The sequence below is a fragment of the Pholcus phalangioides genome, unplaced genomic scaffold (assembly GCF_987345545.1).
Source record: "Pholcus phalangioides strain wild (caught in Gottingen) unplaced genomic scaffold, Ppha-v1.0 ptg000039l_1, whole genome shotgun sequence".
Taxonomy (NCBI): Eukaryota; Metazoa; Arthropoda; class Arachnida; order Araneae; family Pholcidae; genus Pholcus; species Pholcus phalangioides.
In genome coordinates this window covers 1,994,664-2,016,498 of record NW_028301625.1, presented here as the reverse complement: position 1 = coordinate 2,016,498, position 21,835 = coordinate 1,994,664, and the positions used below count along the sequence as shown (strand labels likewise).

At 36.0% G+C, this 21,835-nt stretch overlaps 1 protein-coding gene across 1 annotated transcript in view; it reads right to left on the bottom strand.

The window, feature by feature from the left end:
* LOC149065451 (thioredoxin-like protein 1) overlaps positions 1-21,835 on the bottom strand; it is a 64,126-nt gene that overhangs the window by 28,803 nt on the left and 13,488 nt on the right. The window contains exons 3-4 of the mRNA XM_089253842.1: positions 6,328-6,450; positions 790-856 (exon numbers count right to left, since the gene is read on the bottom strand). Of these exons, the coding sequence (XP_089109968.1) occupies positions 790-856; positions 6,328-6,450 (190 nt within the window). The remainder of the gene's footprint in view (positions 1-789; positions 857-6,327; positions 6,451-21,835) is intronic.

Here is a 21,835-nt window from a genome sequence, read left to right as displayed (position 1 = left end):
CTTTTACGACGTTAGGCCCCCAGATGGCGACATATAGAGAGAAACAATGTCACTCTCCACTGTTCATATGAAGTACGAAAGCCTGGATAACCAAGAGGAGATCGAGATATTCAATGGTTAGATATTCAATGGCCCGGACAGTGAAAGATTGGTGGTTCAATTCTCCACAGAGGAATGTGAATTTTCTTTTCGAAGTACATCTCAATCTCTGCTTAGTTATCCAGGCTTTCGTACTTCGTATGAACAGTAGAGAGTGACATCGTTTCTCACTATATGTTGCCATCTGGGGGCTAACGTCGTAAGAGCTATTAACTGAGCTAGGAGGCAACTTCAGTTTAGCAATAATGCATATAAAATTTTAGGCGCCAATACAGATTTTCTAGTCGCCATGGCAACCTGGCACCCAGAATTTGATCAGTCTTGCGTAAGTGTGTGTATGAAATTATTTATTGCAATTTTATTTTTCAACCTAATGCATTTTCATTGCAGCTGCTCACATTATAACAAAATTAATTACAATTTTTTATTCCACCCAAATGTGAATTGAAATTTCAACATAATGTCTATTTTCTGGGGGGGGGGGGGCGATGGGAGTCATTATAACGAGCATCAATTGTATTTTTAAAAGAATATTACTTCTTCCTACGAGTTTAATAATATTCTCATTAGGGTCTATTCATCACAGGATTTTACATGTTTGATGGAATAATGAAAATATATATAAAAAAAGTGCAGAAGCATTTGAAAAAAAAATAGTTCCTATAAACTTTCTGGGAGACTAAAAATTACCTTGAGGTGCAGAAATCTTCAGAGAATGAAGTTTCACTGCTTGATTAAAACCATATGACATGATAAGCTACATAAAAGAAAAATATATACAGAAATAATAAGAAAAATTGTAGTCTATAACAACATTCCAAAACCATTTTAGTTCTGCAGTTTAATAACTGATAGGTAAGGTCAACAAAAAAATTTGAAAAACTAGGTGACTATCAGGAAATACATAAAACTTTTTAAAATTTCAACTGTTCTTGCTCTTTTGAAACTCCAACTCTATCACATATTTTGCTTATTGGAGATGAAGCTTGATATATTAAAATGCATAATTATCTCCTCATATATCGTCCCCCACGAATGTGCAATGTCCTTGGAGAATAATAATAAAATAACATTTGAATGTTTACTCTACCCATGTTACTCTATGGAAGTTATTTTCCTAAAATGTTTTGTAACATAAAGGAATCCAGATCTGACTCCATTAATTATTTAAATTCCAGATATTGATTAAATGTGTTTTTTAATTTGAAAAAAAGACATGGTACGGTACACAATATATACGAACACTTAGAAATAACAACTTGACTCTGCAACAAAAAATGTTTTATAAAATGTTTATAATAGATTAATTGTTCAGTTCAGAATGAACTAGAGTAGTGACTTTGGAATTACACAACAATAGTTGTTATCACCATGTGGTACTGCAGGGTTTCAAGCAAAATCTGCTAAATTTGTTATGGGCATCTTTTTCTCAGCCACCTCGTTGGGCATTTTGCCTGTTGTGGCATTGTATTTGTATATTTCCCGGACCATAATTTGAAAATTTCCCTGATCAAAAATGTATACAGTGTCATGGGCATATATAATCCGAAAATGTCCAAGATCACTCTAAATCAGTTTCCCAAAGTGGGCAATATCGCCCCTCTGGTTGGTGAAGGAGTGGTCCGGTGGGGGGGGGGGGGCGATAGAAGCTATGAGTATAACATAGGATCCTATGGTCTGCTTGAGTTGGGGGCGACGAGAGAAAAAAATTTCTGAAGGGGTGAGATGGAACAGAAAGTTTGGCAAACTATGCTTTAAATTTTAACATTTCTCTTCTCGTTAATATACCATTGAAAAGTACGGTACAAACAGACCCCCCGCCCCCTGCCTTTTGAAATTGAATTGTATATAATGTCCTTATACACAATACCAGTTCTGCTTCAAAATTTCAGAGATCATTGGATTCAAAACATTGTTTCAACATAATAACTGCAAGAATGACCAGTAACAAGACATCTAGAACCAGTTCCTGAAACTTGACCCGTACAGGTACATCTGAATGGTGTGGATGCATCGAACTGCAGGCGTAATTATGCAGGTATAACTTAGTATGTGTAGGGGGGCCTTGATGATTCCAAGCATATACAGGGCCTTTATAGTTAAAGTTACACTTTGAAATGGCCATAAAAGGGAAACTAATGGACAAAATGTTATCAAACTTGTTAATAGTTTACAGGAGGTCATGGGATTCAATTTTCCGCAAAAAAAAAAAAAAATCAAAAACCCATCACCAGCAGAAAATGGCGCTGTATGCAACATTGTTAAACAAAATAAGACAAAAGACATCGGTTTAAAATGTTTTTAATCATTTCTAAAACGTGTTACAAAGCTAGTTCAACGTGACATCCACAATTTTCTGAAACAAGTTAAATCACATTACTGCGTTCCAAACAATATGCGCTTAGCATATCAGGAGGAATGTTATGAACATTTCAGTGTATCACATTTTTCAATTTTGCCAAAACCCTACAAAACTGTTTATGCCTAAGCAGTTTCATTTTAGAAATGATTAAAAACATTTTAAACTGATGTCTTTATGTTTTCTTTAACAATATTGCATACAGAGCCATTCCCTGCTGGTAGTGAGTTTTTGAACTTTTTTTTTGCAGACAATTGAATCCATGACCTCCTATAAACTATTATTAAGTTTGATAACATTTTGTCCAGTAGTTTTCCTTTTATAGGCTTTTATATCAAAGTGGAACTTTAATTACAAAGACCCTGTGTGTGTGTGTGTGTGTGTGTGTGTGTGTGTGTGTAAAATCCCTCCCTTCAACTGATAAGACATTCTACTCATGCAATGCAGATAAAGATTGTTGCTAAGGGAGTTTTCTTTTTCTCTCCCAGAGGATCTGAAAATAATAATCTTCAATGGAAAAAAATGAAGACCAACCACTGGAATGTGAATTTATCCTTCAGATTTTCCCTGACTTTTGACAAATATTTCACATTTTTCCTGACTTTCCTCCGACCTTCCCATTTCTTGATTCCCTGACTTCCCACATCTCACTGGAAACCCTGTATTGGGAATTATATATTTCCTTACTACCACATGGTGATAAAAGTTTATTATAATTTGTATAACACACCAGAAACAAGAAAACTTATCTGCTGATAAAAGAGGAAAGAAGTAAGAACAAGATGAACGTGCATAGCGTAAAAACTACTGGGGGGGGATGAATTTTTGCCCCAGCAAAAAAATTATTTAGTTGCGACTATGGATAGCAGTGGTCTAGCCCAGTGTTTCCCAAAGTGAGCAATATCACCCCCCCCCCCCAATGGGCAATGTTATGGTCCTAGGATGCAATAGAAGCTACGAATCTACCATAGGATCCTATGGTTTCATTTGGGGGGAGGGGGCAATGAGAGAAAACATTTCTGAAGGGGAAGGGGACGATGGAACAAAAAGTTTGGGAACTTCCATTGTTTGGCTATTAGAAAAAGCTATTGCCTCCTAGACTGTGTTCTTTAGTGAGTCTTTCTATAAAGAGTTTATAGAAAGCGTATCCAACCTTTTGGAGAGTGCGGGCCACTTCACTAGTTCGAAACCGTGTCGCGGGCCACTCAAGTGATCTGTAAATATGTCGCTCATCACTTGAGTGATCTATATAAACGTGTAACGGACCAATTGAGCTATCTGTCTTGAGTGATGTTGTGACAAATTTACCTGTCACACCAGGGATCAAAACAATCATTATGAATTCAATCGAACACGAGAGTCGAGATCACGAATTAACTTAAATTACAGAATTAACAGAATTTAACAATTTAGAATTTAAAAAATTCAATTTATCACATAATATGTAGTGATAAATTTCCATCTATGGAAAGTACAGTTTCTGCCATATTTTGGACGTCCTCTCCAAGTCCTCAGACAAAGTCAATTGTGCCTTTCATCCAATTATCCCAACATTGGTGAAGTGGCACTCGCGGACACAGAAATGGAATCGATGGGAGAACTAATCCATAGTTTGGAGATACAGGCTCCCCGGGTAGAGCTGAGATTCAACTACACGATCATCGGAGTACTGATGCGATTAGAAAATGTAAGCCCTGTGACGACCTCATCGTGACATTATATAGTGGCAGCTGCGAAGAAGGTGGCCAATCAGCGTCAATCAAGCCAGATTTACATATCTTGCAAATCTCTTTTCTTCACTTTGAAAGGATGACGTAGCAACACAACAGCAATACGGGCAAAGCAATTGGGTGGGTGTGCCTCCTGAAAACTGTATGGCATTGCGATTGATGACATCGGCAAATACTGGAAAATTACGATATTATGGTGAGAAAAATCATTATTAAAATTATATTAACCAATAAGCACTTATCTTCAATGGGGTGCTCCCTTTCCACCCAGCGGGTCTGTACCATGGGTTATTTAAGTGATCTGGAAGTGTGCTGCGGGCTACTTGAGTGATGTGGAACTTCGGTACAGGCTGCTGAAGTGCTCTGTAAATGCGCTGCGTGTAACAAATTGTTATTTCCAATGTTACTTCCCGGTGCCATGTTGTATCACACTGGGATGGCTGAAGAAATTGTTGCAAAATGAGAGAGAATTTTGGAAGAATCAACACAATTGGGTGAACTCCTCACCGAGTTCACCTCAGCATAATATCCAGAAAATAAAATGTTTCCTTGATATCTTGGGCTGAGAAAAAGCCATCTATCTCTCTAAACCATCCCACCTGGAAGCCAATTCCTGAAGTTAAGAGAGGCTACTAATGTCTCTACTTCAGTGCTTCACGCCACAGTGAGTGAAATAAGGAAGGCAGGGTCGTGTCTCCAGCGGTGTAGATGGTAGCATGCTTGCCGGCATGCAAGAGGGCCTGGGTTCAAGTCCCGGCGGAGACAAGATGACTTTTCTTTCTGAGTTCACCTCAGCATAATATCCAGAAAATAAAATGTTTCCTCAATCAACACGATGTTTGGCGATTCAGCACTCGTTACTTCGCGAGATTGGCAATTTCACACTTGTTATTCTGCAACATTGGTAATTTAATGCTTGCTATTCTGCAAAGTTTCTAAATTAGCATTCGTAATTTGGCGGACATGCTCTATTTACTTCTGGAATGAAAATTTTTTCACGAAACATCAGGATTTGACGCAAAGACGATTGAATACAGTAATTTCTGCTACTTTCAGTGGCAACTTTTTTTTTCTAAAATGGAAACTGACTCACATTTGCACTTTAAAGCTGATTTAAATTAAATGAAGACCATTGCAAACCATATTCAGTTGCACGATCACGGACATTATTAGGGGTTTCACGATGGAAAGCCCAATGAGGGGCCGATAGTTTAAGTACAGTGGAATAAAACACACTCTATTTTTGGAAAGAATCGTTTCGCTGCAAGCAAGAACAAAAAAAATTTTGCCGTCCTTTCCGAAATTCCAAGCATACAAATAGCGAAATTTGCTATTTGGCACAGAAAAATATGAAAATACACCATTGGAGCAGGATGGCGCAAGATGTTAATTTTGGTGCAGTGCTGCCCAATTGACACAGAGTTCCCACCTCTGCATTAGTCAGTCCTTCAGTTTTATGTTTGCTTGAAAGGTATATGCTACTGCTGACCTGTAAGAATATTGTTAAGAAGATCTAGTTTTCTAGATTATTTAATAACAAAAATTCAACATTGTGTATTTATAGCACAAAAAAAATTTATCAGGAACTTATTTGTTAGAAAAATATTACAACAGATAAGTATAATAATAATTATATTTAGTTTAAGATACTTCTAGAGTAGAAAATTATTTGAATATCATATTCAGCTATATTATAATAAATTGTGATTTCAATTAATTAATTACAGGTTTAATCTCATTTTAGAGATTTACAAGTAAATAACATATTTTCAAAGGAATTTTATATATTAAATTGCAATATTTGAGGTTTAAATCTGTCAAAAACCTACCAACCTTGCTTCAGACTTGCATTTAGGCACTCAGCTTCATTCTGATTATAGCACAACTGATTTGTGAGATGTATTTTTTTTCTTTGCACAGTGCAACCAGAGGGGAAGATTTGGTAGCTAACTGAGGCAGGATCCCCAGTCAGAGTGATACTGTAGTTATGTAGGTATACATACTCTGCAGACAGCACCCAGAGTGTCAAACATATTAGAAAATCTAGTTTTTCAGTGTTATTTGCCTTTATTATTGGTTTCTTCTGAATTGTGTTAGTAGCAGGCAAAAGTTTATTACTTCTCCATGTGAAATTCTTACCTGTTCATCACAGTCAGATTCTAAGTATGTGTCTCCAGAATTGAAAGAGTTTATGAAAGGATGTGAATCCGAGTCATTTAAACACTCGCTATTAGACTTCTCGATGAATGAAACCAAATCAACCTAAAAATAAAAGTATTAAGTAAGTCATTGTCTGTAACCACCAAGAAACATTTATCAATCGAAAGAATCACACAGTTTGAATGAAACTGACTAATTTGTGTGTGTCTAGAGTTCTTTTTTTTCGTTTTGTTTTTCAAATAGGCTGATGCTATCTATCAAAATATAGCACAATTAACATTCATGTCTCATCTGAAGAATTATATTTTATTTACATATGGCAATATTTCACAGCAACTGAGCTTTTCTGGAGTGATGCAGCCCCAAAAAGAATAACTTTTCATTGGTGTTTCAATAAATAAATATATTAGAAAACCATTCATGGCTTAATTAGGTTCCGTGGAACAGTCTCGTAACTATTTAAGGGTTTTGTGTGAACAAAAACATTGGAAACCTCTGCTTTAGAGATAAAACAAATACTAATAGTATTTAATAGTATAAAATAGTAATAGAAAAAAAAGTACATATATATCCTCTTCAAACCCGAGCCGAAACTGGATAAACTTTTTATTGGTTTATATTTAGTGTATGTCAAAAAATCCTTTAAAAAATAAATTTTCTTAAATTGATTAATCAATTAGGGTCAATATGCATTGGCTTTCATGGCCAGCGTCAAATTCAGAATAAGAACTTACCGGGCTGTTAAGTTAGGGTTGATGAGGTGACCTATTTATAAACTTTTCTGGCTTTACTTGCTGAGGATAGTTGTGATTGTCTGGTTCCCTCATCCTCATTCGTAATTGATTGAGAACATTACTATTTTGCGATTAGTGAAGATCTATTGTCAGGTTTTTTTCTGAGAATTTCTGCCTGTTAAAGGATTGGGAACCAGGCTAGGTTTACCTTCAAAAAGTTTCTTCTATTTCATTGAAATTATTCTTATGCGAAACATGTCTATGGCTTCTCTGTAGAGGTGAGGATAGTAGTGAACATTGGATAAAATCACTGTGGTCTTCTCAAAAATTCATCCAATGCTCAGTTATTAACATTTGTTCAACTACGGCTTGTCCTGGTTTAAAATCTTTCTGTGCTCCTTCAGTCTGGTGACTGAGCTTCTTTTGGTGGTGCCAATAAATAGCCTACTTTGTCAAGTGGTCATGGTGACGGACTTGCATCACGAGGACCTGGGTTCGAAACCCACCAGCGCCACAGTGATGGTCAGCTGAAGTTTGTTTAATAAAAAAAAAAAACCAGCACAATGGACAAAACAGACAAAAAAAAGAAATTTAAACAAACACAGGACTCCCACTCAAAAAATAGGAAAATGCAGGACTAAAAGGTAGGACGGAGGAGGGTAACCCCCTTGGACAATATAATTATAGCATAGTGAAAAAAAGTCCCTAAAAAAATGTTTTTGCAAAAAAAAAACCATTTTGATAATTTTTTTTTTTTTAAATTAATTTTGAACTAAATTTTTTTTCAATAGCACTATCTCAGTATCCTATAAGATTGACTGAAGTCAAACCAAAAGGACAAATGACTTAGTTACAAAATCAATTTTTGACCAAAACAGTGTAATTAGCAACCACAGAGATAATTCTTTTCTGTCTCTCCTCATATATATTACATTCTTTTTTTTGGAGTCTTCCTAAGTGCAGCAAATTTTGAAGACAAACGTTTTTTAAGAATGATGCTCTTTCGAGACCACTTTCAAAAGCGCAGTGCAAAATGTGTGAATTACAAGATCCGATCTAAATAAGGCAAGGTGAACCAGATAGTTTTACTACATTCTCCATCCCTTTTTAAAGGGATTGGTTCACATTTTACTATTCAATGCCAGTGTAATCATTTTTGACAAATGAAGCACTTCCATTTTTAGCTCTTTGCTGAGCATTATAAATATTGTTTTATGCCTCTTCATGCCTTAAAAATACAGAAGACAACTGAATGCTATTGGGTAGCATCAGAATCACCAAACCTAGAATAGGCCTATGTATCCAACTGCTTTGTAATGCAAACTGTTGTTTCACCTATACATGTGCGCATAATTTTGAATGATGACTGCTAGTTACTGTGAAGTCCATGAAGTAGTAAATACAAAATTATTTTTTCCATCCAGACAGAAGTTTTTAATGACTACTATACTTGTTGAACCCTCAAACTAAGCACATGTCAAATCTATCAACCAAATGGTCAACATACACGCCCCCCCCCAAGTAACCTTAAAAAGATACAATTTCTGCTTTGGCAGAATCATTAATTGCATTCTCCAACATTTGTAATATTTGGCAATATATCAGTGATTCTCTGCTCAATTAAAATCAATTGCACAAATTTTGTCGATAGGATTTGGCAAAAAAGTAGGAAACGGAGGAAAAAAACTAGAAAGTAAGACAAAACCGAGAAAGTAGGACAAAAGTAAGACATTTTACCAAAAAGTAGGAAAAGTAGGATGAGTGGGAGCCCTGCAAACACTTTTCGACCCAAAGGGACATAAATAACCTTCCATGGGTCGTATTGATACATTACAGAGAGAATTTCTGGGCAACATACAAAGGCATATTTTACTACAATTGCTGCAGGCAAGTCACACCAAATACATTGCTTTAAAATGTTATACTATAGTCTAATGCAGCGGTTCTTAACCGGTGCTCCATGTGCACTTTCCAGGGGCTCCGCGGCCACTCGAGAATAATAAAATAAATCAATAAATTTGATAAACAAACAAAAAAAGAGGACTAAAGGGTACCGCCATATAAATAATATACTAAAAAGGGCTCCTCGAGTTAAACAGGGCTCCGGCAGAGAAATTATCCACTGAAAAAGGTTCCGTGAGTCAGAAAAGGTTAAGAACTGCTGGTCTAATGTGTCAAAATACATATATTTTCTTATAATAAATATATAAACAAATTTTACTCTTTTTAATTTGCAATTTAATTAACCATCAAACGAAACAAACCTCTCAATATCTGCTATTTCCAGTATACGATCTTTTATAGCCTTTTTAAACATATAAAATTATTGCTGTTGTCTAATAATATCATCAAATTCTCTACATATTCTTGGAGCAAGAAAACATATTAATTCTTTGAAAATTGTTTTTTTAGGTAATGGTATACGATATAAATATTGTGACCTCATAATGCTTCTTTGTATATTCACTCTGGAATACCAATCAGGATTCTTATACATGAATACTAAAACTTTATACAGATAAAGTTGACGTATATTAAATTGGATTAATGATACTTTATTATGTGAAGAGCTGTTGGTTTGTATAATGTCACGTCACAAACAATCATAAAGAATTAGATTATCTATAGCAGGGTTTAAGCTACTGTCACATTTTTTGCAAAATGCAAAAGAGAATCATAGAATGCAAAAAAAGTAGTAGACACCTTTGCAAAAATGCGTACAGGAGGTAGGCAACGAGTAGACATCCAACCATCAATCATTACATTACGATGGTGGGGTGGTGGTTTGAAGGTTGCTTACGTCATTAACCACCCTTTTTGAAGATATGAAATATTCTAAGCTGCTAACTAAATTTTGCTGACAAGGGGGAGGGGTCAAAAATGGCTAAAAATCTGCTGACATAATACTTGAGTGGCCCCTTAGCATCGTAGCATTTTGCTAAACCCCGATCTATAGTATATATTGAATTTTCATATGTTCCCCCCCCCCAAACGTGTAGTCCGTATAAAATATGTGGGAACACCCATGCAAAAAACTCTTCTTTCAAACTGTGGTGTGAGATGATAGCCTTTAATTTATACGTCATTGCTGTAATTGCTCGTAATTTATTAGCAACTTGATCAGTATGATCTTTTCATTTTAGGTTAGATGAAATAATGATTCCAAGATATTTATAATGCTGTACTCTTTCAATGTATGAACAGTTAGTTACATATACTATTTGAAGGAAAGTTGTTACATTCATGAAATTTCATTAAATCTATCTGTGTGCTTGAGTTAGTTAAATTAAAAAGAACCCATTTAGTTTTGTTGGCATTTAGCCTAAGATGAAGGTTTCGAATTCTTTTATTTATTGTATATAGATGTCTTTTTCCAAATTTTTTTTATCAGTTCTTCACAGGGTTGTTTGAAGGTTTAAACCAAGTGGCTTTTTTCAAAAAATCAAATAAAAGTTGCCTAAATATTATTTTTTTCCTTGAAAAATATCATATTGGTTCATTATTAGCCAAAATGTTTCATTTTTACCACATTTTATATCCTTGGGGTACATTCTGATGGTATATCTTTTAATGACATAAGATTTTATAAGTGGTTTTATTCAAAAAGTCTCATAAAAGTGGCCAGAATATATATATATTTTTCATATGAAGTATCTTAGTTATTTAAAGTTATATATAAAAGCCATTATTTCACATTCTTACAACATTTTCTAACCTTTGGCTACATTCTGATGCTCCATCTTAAGCAAATTCATGAATAAAGATTGCATCACACATCTAAACGTAGTGGTGTATTATCTCTCAGGTTTCTTTTTCCCTTCACAAAGAAGCAGCAACAGTAGTGACACCATCATGCTAGGGGCAGGTGGTCCTATAATCCAATAAAGACACCAGCTGTCCTTAAAGGACAAAGACCAGTGTACTAGTAGTTACATTACCTCACATACATTTTCATTTTCTTACCCATAAGAAGTAGCACATATCCTACTGTATAGAGTCCCAGTCTTAATATTCAATATTTGTTTTTTTTTATACTTTCACACTGTTAAGCCCAGTTAATCAAGGTTGGGTCTAGGTCAATTCGTCGCGTGACAATTCGTCGCAATAAATTTGTCGCAGCGTCAATTCGTCGTGCTACAAACTCGTCGCGGTACAAATTTGTCGCAGAGTCAGTTCGTCACGGTGCAAATTTGTCGCAGACTCATTTCGTCGTGGTACAAATTTGTCGCAGAGTCAGTTCGTTGCGGTACAAATTTGTCGCAGAATCAGTTCGTCACGGTACGAATTTGTCGCAGAATCAGTTCGTCACGGTACAAATTTGTCGCACAGCCAGTACGCCGATAAAATAAATTTTCAAAATTCAGTTTTCATGGTATTCATGCCACACTTCCCGCTTTCTGGCGGGATCTCCATTTCTCGCAGCGAGGGGCGAACACACCAAGATGATAAGTTATGATAAAATAAATTTTTAAAATTAAATTTTCACCGTATAAGCCGCACTCCCGCTTTCTGGCGGGATCTCCATTTCTCGCAGCGAGGGGCGTTGGGCGAACACACCAAGATGATAAGTTATGATAAAATAAATTTTTAAAATTAAATTTTCACCGTATAAGCCGCACTCCCGCTTTCTGGCGGGATCTCCATTTCTCGCAGCGAGGGGTGTTGCGGGAACACACCAAGATGATAAATTAGGATCAATGCCCATCCCAAAGCACAATTTGCCTAAGGGGTCATTCAAGTGTTACGTCAGAATCGGGGAGGGAGTTTCGGATTTGTTGACTTTTGATGGCGGGGGAGGGGGGGGGGTTGAAGGTCTCTTACGTCATCAACCACCCCTTTTTGAAGATATGAAATATTCTAAGCTGCTGGTGAAATTTTGCTGACAGGGGAGGGGATGGGGGTCAGTGTTTTGGTGATTTTTGCTGACAAGGGGGAGGGGGTCAAAAATGGCTGAAAATCTGCTTACGTAATACTTGTATGGCCCTAATTCACTATTGAATATGTATCTGCCATGTAGAGAATACATCTTTGAGGAATTTTTTACCGACAATATATCTAAGGCTAGCATTACGCTATGAAAGTTTTCTAAAAATCCTTTTATAAAACTTGAAAAATTCAACCAATAAGATTATCGGTTGCATTTGCTCGAATGTAACCTATGAACTTTATTGGTTGGATTTTTTGAGTTTTTAACTTGAGCAACTTATCCGGTGCAAATTAAATTTTGAAAATGTATGTGATCGCAATTTATCATCTCGGTGTGCGCCCCAACTCCCCTCGCTACGAGTAATGGAAATCTCGAGAGAAAGCGACAAGTGTGGCTTATCCGGTGAAAATGAAATATTAATTAAATTAAATTATTAATTATTTCAGGTTCTTGTGGAGATACTGTAGTGGTTAATGTTGGTGGGAGTCTCGATTCCACATGGGACAGATACCAGTTTAGACTTAAAGAGAGCCTCCGCTGTACTGTAATTTGGGGAATATCATAAACACCGACATTTTTTTACAGAATTTTAAAATTTTATCATAGAAAAAATGATTTTTTTAACATTTACAATAGTTGAATAATAAAACATTAATATCAACTGTAATTTTAATTTCGATGTAATTTCGATGATTTTTTTCGAAATGACAAAAAAAAAAAATTTAGTAAACTGTGTGCATTTCTTGATGGAAAAAAACTTTTCTTCGTGTTTATTTTTTCACGTACGAGACAAAAAACCTATACACAGATCGCGTGACGAGTTGACTCTGCGATAAATTGACGTCCCGACGAATTGGTTACACGACAAATTGTCACTGCGACGAATTTGTACCGCGACGAATTGGCTCTGCGACGAATTTGTACCGCGACGAATTGGCACTGCGACAAATTGATGCGCGACGAGTTGAGTGCGACAAATTGACAGGCTACGATCAAGGTTCTACTGTATAGTAGTAACAGATTTATGAAAAACTAGCTATAATACCCGGCGCTGCCCGGGTTTTCTTTAATGAGGCTTTTTGGATCATGTGATATCTCCCTCTTTCTTTGAGGGACATGCAAACCGTATCTAAGTTAACCAATATGGCGACTTCATGAAATAAACAAATCTAGATTTGAAGAAACATAGAAACGAATTTTTTTCCCCTTTTTTTAAGGGGCGCTAGGTATTTCGATCCCCCTACCCCAACTTCGAGTTATCTATTTCTGTCTGTTTCTGCTTCCAAAAATACTCAATTAAATCTGTGGAATTTCTTCGATGTACTTTACGGACCCATAATTGATTTTAAAACAACCTAAACTATATCAATTTATGCAAATTTTCATTTTTTTAATATCAAAAGACAATACGGAGCACTTAATTTTCATGATTGAGAAGATATAAATAAAAAGTGGAAATCAATGTTATTACATGAATGTCCAACTGAAAAGTAGGTCTGGCTAATTACTTCATATTTAATCTCCTGGGCTTCGTATATCTCTAAGCGAACTCAATATTTCAAAAATCGAGAATTCAATACAATTTTAAAATTATTTATGCGACAGAAAACACCACCAAATTTTTGCATTTCTACAGTAAAATCGGCAATTTTAACACTCATTTATATGAGCATCACCCTTTTTCTGACCCTCAAAGAGATGCTGATGATGATTATGGCGTCTATTCAAAACGCCTCATTACTGGGAGTATTGAAAATGTGGCAAACCATTATAAAGGCATAAAACACGTCTGAAATGCATTGCTAGGGAACCACGGTAACCAAAGTAAACGTTCGGAAAGTGATTGTTGAGGTCCAAAAACCATTGTTGCCCGACAGTTTTTTGCCCTAATCTAACAAAATTTTAAAGTAGCCTATCGTTCAAGTCGGGTCTCATTGGGTATATATGCAAAATTTGGCGACGATCGATCTAAAATTGTAGATTTGTATAGAGAACATACACACAGACAGACAGAAAATCAATTTTATATATATAGATAATCCACTATATACAGGGTGATTATAATTTAAGTTTTTGATTCCAAAACTATACAATAAGTACTGATCAGAATGACTTTAAAATTTCCATGGATACTCCTGAAGCAATGGAAGTTTCTTTTGCAAAAGGAAAAAAAGTGCAAGTAGTGCAAAATGTGCAAGTAGATGATGCTGTACTTGGCCAGCAGTACTATTTTGTGCAACCACATCATTTCGGCACTTCCACAGCATCAGTGTGTGGATAGAACTTCTATCAAGATGCACATTGCAATACCAGCAAAGCAGCTGCTTAAGACCCATTTTGACAGGATGCACCTTAACCCTTGCAACTTCTGGCTGTGGGTGTATACTCTGTTTGCTCTAACTTGGGTCCTGATGTAAATAAACCGCTGTACCAATTTTTGATATCACTCAGCATCCTTTTTATCGCTATTGGTTGTAATTTTACCCGCCCCTTCATTGCGTTTTTTCCTCAAATGTGAGATTGTAAATTCGTAATAAAAAAATAATTTCCTGGAAATTTTTTTTTCACTGTTCTCCAAATTTTGTTGAAATAAACACTGTTAATAACACTAATTAAAATAGAAAGAGGTATATATCTCCCAAAAAAAAAATTCGATGAGGTATTCTGTCGTTATCATGGCACACTCCTCAAGAGTTGGGATGACAGGGCTCCAGCCCGGACATTGCCTCCGACAATTCTTGTCATCTTTTTATTTTTTTAAGCTAAAAGTTTACTATATAGAAGGGCTGTTGAAAGGTTGGTCTGAGGGCCCGCCAAAGATCACAGCCTGGGGGGGGGGGGGGGTCTTGAGGCAGGATGTAGGACCATGGTTGTTACGAAAACTTGTGCGAGTTATCATTTTACGGCAGATAGTGAGAAAAATCCTCATTTTTTCTTATTACTTTTTTTTCTTCAGAATTTTACAATTTTATTTCTGAGCTAATTTACGCGGTATGATTTTCCATGGCCGGATATGCTACCAATTATAACGTGAAACAAATTATGAGCAACTTACCATTGTGTTGCCGCTTTTTATTTTTCTTATGGGTCTGTAAAATTAAATATTTCATAATAATCTATGAGCTGTAGCAGTTCCAATTTGACGAGAGAGTCATCCACATTATTTGGTTTCTTTACTTCAACCTGTTGTTGATATCCTGTTTTTTGTCAAGACAATTTCGGTTTTTTATCCATGCGTAGGTTACGAGCCATGACCCCCACATCCAGCAGCAGGAGCCCCTAGACTGGGATCTTTAATGGGCCCCAGGCCAGGCTTTCTCACAGGATCTATAGTGTCTGTCATAATGAGGCTAACTGAATCAAAAATGAGCATTACTCTTTCGAACCAGATTTTCAAAACTTTACCTTCATGTCTTTGTGATAATCCTCAGACTTTTTCGGTTCGCCGCTTTCCACGAAACAAATATTACTTCCTCCCAACAAGCTGCTCAAGCAGAAGTGCGAATTCTTTTGAAATGCGTATATTCACCACGAACGATAAGTGGACCCCCCCCCCCCACACCCGTATCCAGTGTACGTCAAAGCGTGTGGGTGAGAAAAAAAATCTTGTTGACAGCAACTTTTTGTTTATCGGAGTCCAGCAGCTGCAAAGAAATGAATTTTCAAATGGCTCTGCCAAACAAGATAGACACGCATATTTTATTTATGTCATCAAACGATAAAGAAGAAAGCTCTTTTTCTTGACCTCTTGAAGAAGTGTATACAAGTGTATATCAAATCTGTTTGCGAATAGGAATAATAATAATAAAATGAAACTTCCGTTTAAAAAGGGGATGGTAATATTTGAGTGAGAATGGCGGATCCTGTCAATACCCACCCTGAAGACATAGCAGCAAAAACGCTTCGTGTGACCGATCTTTAAAAAATATTTTTTCCCGTCTTCTAGATAACTTTGAAATAATATGGAATAAATATTTAAAAAAAATATAAATTATGAGGTATTTTATGGTATGAGGGGCAAAGGACTATATTTTGGGCAGTGTTGCACAGTAAGAAAAGGTGAAATGTTCTTCAACCAATCATTTTGGGCATCGCACACATGCTTTTATTTACACCAGGACATAAGTTACAACGAACAGAGTATAGCTCAAAATGTTATAAACAGTGGTCAGATTGCAAACTTTGGTGAATTGCAATCTCCAGCACATTCCCTATATGTTAGAAGTTCCTCAGGAATATTAACTGGGGCGCGTTTGGTTTAATAAAGATGAATTGCAAGCACATCCACATCATACTCTGATCTGTTGTTGAACACGAACTTTTGTGCTTTCAACCTCATAGCCAGAACATTTGGTGGACAACATATTTAACATTTCTTAAGTAAGTTGTAGTTATTTGTTCAATTACTTTGTTTTTTGTGATGTTTCCAAGAATTATGAAATCGTGCAATGCCATAATTAAGTTATCATTTTGCCATGACTGGCTATTATTTCCATTCTGGGAGCAAATTTCCCACATGTTGGATGATGTCATTAATTTTACATTTTTAAGTATTTTTTCTCCTTTACCAAATAAAATTACATTTATTCAGGAATATTCATGTCAATTTTCAAGTCATTCAGACAATTGTTCTTTTTTTACAGTGTTTTGAAATCAGAACCTTAGTTATAATCACCCTGTATATCGTAAATCATTGCTTATTAATCTGCATTATTTATGCTTCATTAAAGACATTATATTCACCTAATTTTTATTACTTTTTGCAAAATAGCTTCCTAATTAAGTATACTGAAAGTAACTGGAGAAAAACCTTTATATATTATATGATTAATAATAACATTAAAAGAATTTCCAAACACACAGTAATCCATTGAGTTAAGCAAAAAATAATTAAATTGCAAAAGTTGGTTTTTGTTAAAATGCAAGAAATATTTATTGATTAATTAGTATGGGAATAGTGTTAATTATATTAATAACCATTTCATTTTATTTAATTATTAGAAGTTTGAATTTTTCTTCAGAAATTTCATTGTTTTAATGTTAATACTACTTAGAACAAAAAAAACGGTTTAAACCAAAAAAAAACCCCGGTTTTTTGGTTTTTTTTACCAACCCTGGTTCTTCAGTTGTTTCAGCAAACCAGAACTGTATCATCTGAGAATAAAACAAGTTGACCGGAAATATTGATATTATGAATTCCATTAATGTAAATAGAAAAAAAGATCCCTGAGGTACGGCTGTATCTATTGCCCTTACCTGACTTATCGCATTGCGTACTTTAACAGTCTGTCTCCTATTTGTTATAAAAGATCTGAACCAATCGAGCGGAAGCCCTCTTACTCCAATATTTTTTAGTTTTTCCAATAAGATATCTCATATAATAATCTCTTATATAATAATCTCTTATTTTCCATATCAGTAAAGCGTTTGATGCAGTAAACTGAAATATCTATAAATACAGCTGCTACTTTTTTGTTTTGATTTATTTTATTTTGTATATAATCCATTAATTTATTCATAGCTATTTCAGTACTCCTTTTTTCCCTGAAACCAAATTGATGATATGAGTAGTAAGCAATGGAATGCAAATAACTATTAAGTTGTTGTATTACCCATTTCTCTAATAATTTTGACATAATAGGTAAAATCGAATTTGGTCTGTAATTGTTCATGTCATCTTTGTTACCTTTCTTGTATATAGGCGTAACAATCGACTTTTTAAGTTCATTATAAAATATTCCTTTTTAGAGATTTATTAATCAAATGGGTTATTAGTGATGGGTGGTGACGATAGATAATTTAATCATTCTTGGTGTCACACCATCACTTCCTGCCGGCTTTTATTAAAATTCTCTGTGGTTCTCAATTTTGAGGTGTGAATGTGAGCCGATCTTCCCATTGAAAAGTCTCGCCACAGAGAGCAACAGGCCTACAATGGTATAATTATTCAATCATTACACTTCACTCATAGTTAGAAAAGTTGATGGCAGATGGCAGCACCATGAGCATTACACCGAAACAAACTTCATGTCAGGTTCACTACACATACACTCCAATATGTACCAATTGATTAGAAATTCTGCAGAGGAATGTGGACGAGGTGCATGTGTGGTTTGGTAGCTTACTTTGCCGCATGATTATAGTATTTTATAAAATCTTATAATCTCTTATTTTCCATGGTATTTTATATATAAGCTACCTTGCATACCAAATACATATATTTTACAAAATATCATGCTGATTAGAGTCCAGTGGTCAGAGGTAACAGACATAGTAATTCTGTTTTTGTTGGAGAACTATAGTTGGTGTTAATCAGTATAGCGACATTCAGATGTCCTTCCTATGTGCCCGATCTAACTCCAGAACTGCTGTTGGAATAGAATACTTTCAGATGCAGCAGAAGGGGGTAATTGCCTGAGCACAAACAAAATGTTTGAGTGGGCGTCCGCTAGTTAGTGGCGGGCCCACCTCTGTGTGATGGGCATGACCGATCATTACTTTCAATGTATCTTTCACACACAGCAGATCACCCGCACCTGCTGTTGTCCTTTAATGTTCCCAGCCTAGTTGTTTCTAGTGTTCTTGAGGATAACTTATCCAGGGGTGGGAAGTGACAAAGTCCATTTCGGAGCAGTTTTGGAGCAGCAAAATATAGGATTGAGAACAAATATTTATAAATTGGAGCAGCGAAATTAACTAACAAGAATATTTTCGTTAGCCCCCTTTCCAAATAAAACAACTGCACTGTCTTTTTTTTATCAAACATCTATTCATCAGCTTTTTGTTTTTGGTGTTTCAGGCTTTTGACACCTTGTTTGAAAGAGCGGCTGTCATAAAATTTTTCACCCTGTCTGTTTAAGATGATTTTTGCTTACATAGGGCACTATTTGCTGTCTGGAACAACAGCAGTTCAAATGGGCTAAAAATTTGATAAGTTTTTAATTTTTTTATACTCGGAAAGAAATTGTTGCAAAAAGGGAGAGAATTTCGGAAGAATCAACACGATGTTTGGTGATGCAACACTCATTATTTGGTGAGATTGGCAACTTGACATTCGCAGACGTGCCAACTTTTGAAATACAGAAATCCGGAGATTCTCCCGAGGGAGGTACCCCCCCCCCCCACCCTGACACTCATAGACTCGATCAAAAAAAAGTTCATAAAATTTTTTTTTAATAAATTAAGAAAAAGTTACATTCTTTCCCCCCTCCCCCCCCCCCCCGTCAAGGCAGGTTCTGCATTGCCCCTGAGAAGAATATAATTCCATGCCAATCTTTCCATGCAGAATAGAGAAATCACATCTACATACTGTTCATAAAGTATGTGTTTCCTTTCGTGGATGCTATCAGTGATTGATAATCTTGGGTATATGAATTCTTAAAAGCTTTATATTTAGATGTATATAGCTTAAAGTTTTATATTTTCTTTCTGAAGATGTTTATCGGAAGAAAGATTTAAAAAAATCCAAATTAGCAAAAAATCCAAAGCTGCGGACGAAAAACCGTGTTTACCGCGCGGCTGTTAATGGAATACAATAACGATTATACAGGAATTTCGGCAACCAAGGGCTTCCCCCTGATAAATGATAGCCGATAAATGCTACGAAAACGAAGTCGTGTCTTTGCCAGTTGCTTAAATGCGGTCACAGAGATTTTTTCTTACGGCTGCTCAATGGAAATGACTACGGCTGTCCTCCATGGGTGTTTTCCCTAACGACCATGGTAATTATTGACGCCATGACAACGTGAAAGCTTGCGTAAAATCTAATTTTCTGCCAAAATTCGGAGAAATTTTAACAAAGCCGGAGAGCGGGAGGAAGGATGAAAAATCCGGAGTCTCCCGCTTAAATCGGGAGAGTTGGCAGGTCTGCATTTGTTATTTGGCGATATTGGTGATTTAACACTTGTTATTTGGCAACATTAGCAATTTAACGCTGCTTATTCGGTTCTTTATTCGTTCCTAAATTAGCATTTGTAATTCGGCAGACATGCTCTTTTACTCCCGGAATGAAAATTTTCTTCACGAAACATCGGGATTTGAAGCAATGATGATCGACTACAGTAATTTCTGTTGCTTTTCCAGTGTCAACTTTTTTTTTTAAACGGAAACACATTTAAAGCTGAAAGACCATTGCAAACCATCTTCTGTTTCACGATCACAGATATTATCAGGGTTTCGTGATGGAAAGCCAGACGAGAGCCGATAGTTTAAGTACAGAGGAATAACACATGCTCTTCTCTGAAAGAATCGTTTCGCGCCAAGCAGGCCGCTGTGGTGGTCGAGTGGTTATAGTGACGGACTCGCGATGCGAGGATCCGGGTTCGAATCCCACAGTGGTGGTCGGCTGAAGTTGGTTTTCTGTGGTTCCCAACTTCAAGGCGCAAATGCGAGCCGATCTCCCCGTTAAAAAGTCTCGCCACAGAGAGCAACAGTCCTACAACGATAAATCATTCAATCATAACACTTCACTCATAGTTAGAAAAACTGGTGGCAGATGGCAGCACTACACATAGCAAGCATTACAGAGAAACAACAAAAACTTCACGTCAGGTTTCACTACACGTACACGCACATTAGCGCATGTACCAATTCGTTGGGGGGGTTGCACGGGGGGGGGGGTGTAGTAGTAGTAGGTAGGGCCTCCAAAGGATGGCTCTGGGATCCATGATGTTCTTAAGTCAGCCACCTCATTGGGCAATTTGCCTGTTGTGGCGTTGTATTTGTATAACAAAAATGTTTTGCCGTCCTTTCTGAAATTCCAGGCATACTGAAGCAAAATTGGCTATTTTAGCTATTTGGCACAGAAAAATATGGAAATACACTATTGGAGCAGGATGGTGCAAGATATTTTGATGCAGTGCGGTGCGATTGGCACAGAGTTCCCACCCCTGCTTATCTCCAAAGCAGAATATACGAAAACCTGTGATCTACGTTGCAGAACAGTCTGGAAGGATTTTAAGAAAAAGTGAAAAAAAAAACAATTATGGGGATTGCAGAACATTTCCACTCAGCCAAGGGCTCATTGCAGAATGCAAAACATTCTATTATGGGGCACCTTATCAATACTGTGTGATTTTTTTATTCATTTTTATTTTGGTTGTAATTAATCTTTTTTTGACCAACTTTGCTTTCTTATAACACCGTTTAAAATATTTTTGACAGAATTTTCATATAAAATTACTAGTCACTAGATGGCACTCAACAATTTGAATCATTGCAAAAATTAGCATCCCTATATATGGCATGACAATTCTTGTGCAACTGCAAAAATAATTGGCAGAACAATGATGAACAGGGTATATTATGCCACAAGGTCACCGTGGTACCTAAGGAAGACCAATTATAGCTTCATGAAATATTTTAGTGAGTAGTAATGTAAATCAATTGATTTTTTACTCATTAATTACCCATTCCTTTAACAGAAGTTTGAGAAATTTCAGGTAATAAAGAATTATTTATATATTTCTTTTATTTTTCAATTTTTCATTAATAAAAACAAATTAATCAAAAAGTAATAAAACATCAAATTTTTGCCAAATTTCTTAAAATAAAAAATTTCACCTCAAAGATATCAATAATCAAATACAGTATGTAAAAATTGTGCAATGCATCCACCAATTCAAAGAGTAATAAATACAGTCAAACCTGGTTAACACGTCACTCCGCTTACCGGGTCACTTTTTGAAAGTCCCGATTGTCCTCAGGCAGGAATTGGCACAGCTACGGCCTACTCCGTTTAACAAGTCACTCCGCTTACTAAGTCATATTTTTGCTCTCCCAAGAGTGACTCATTAACAAGGTTTGACTGTATTGGGTGTGTAAATTG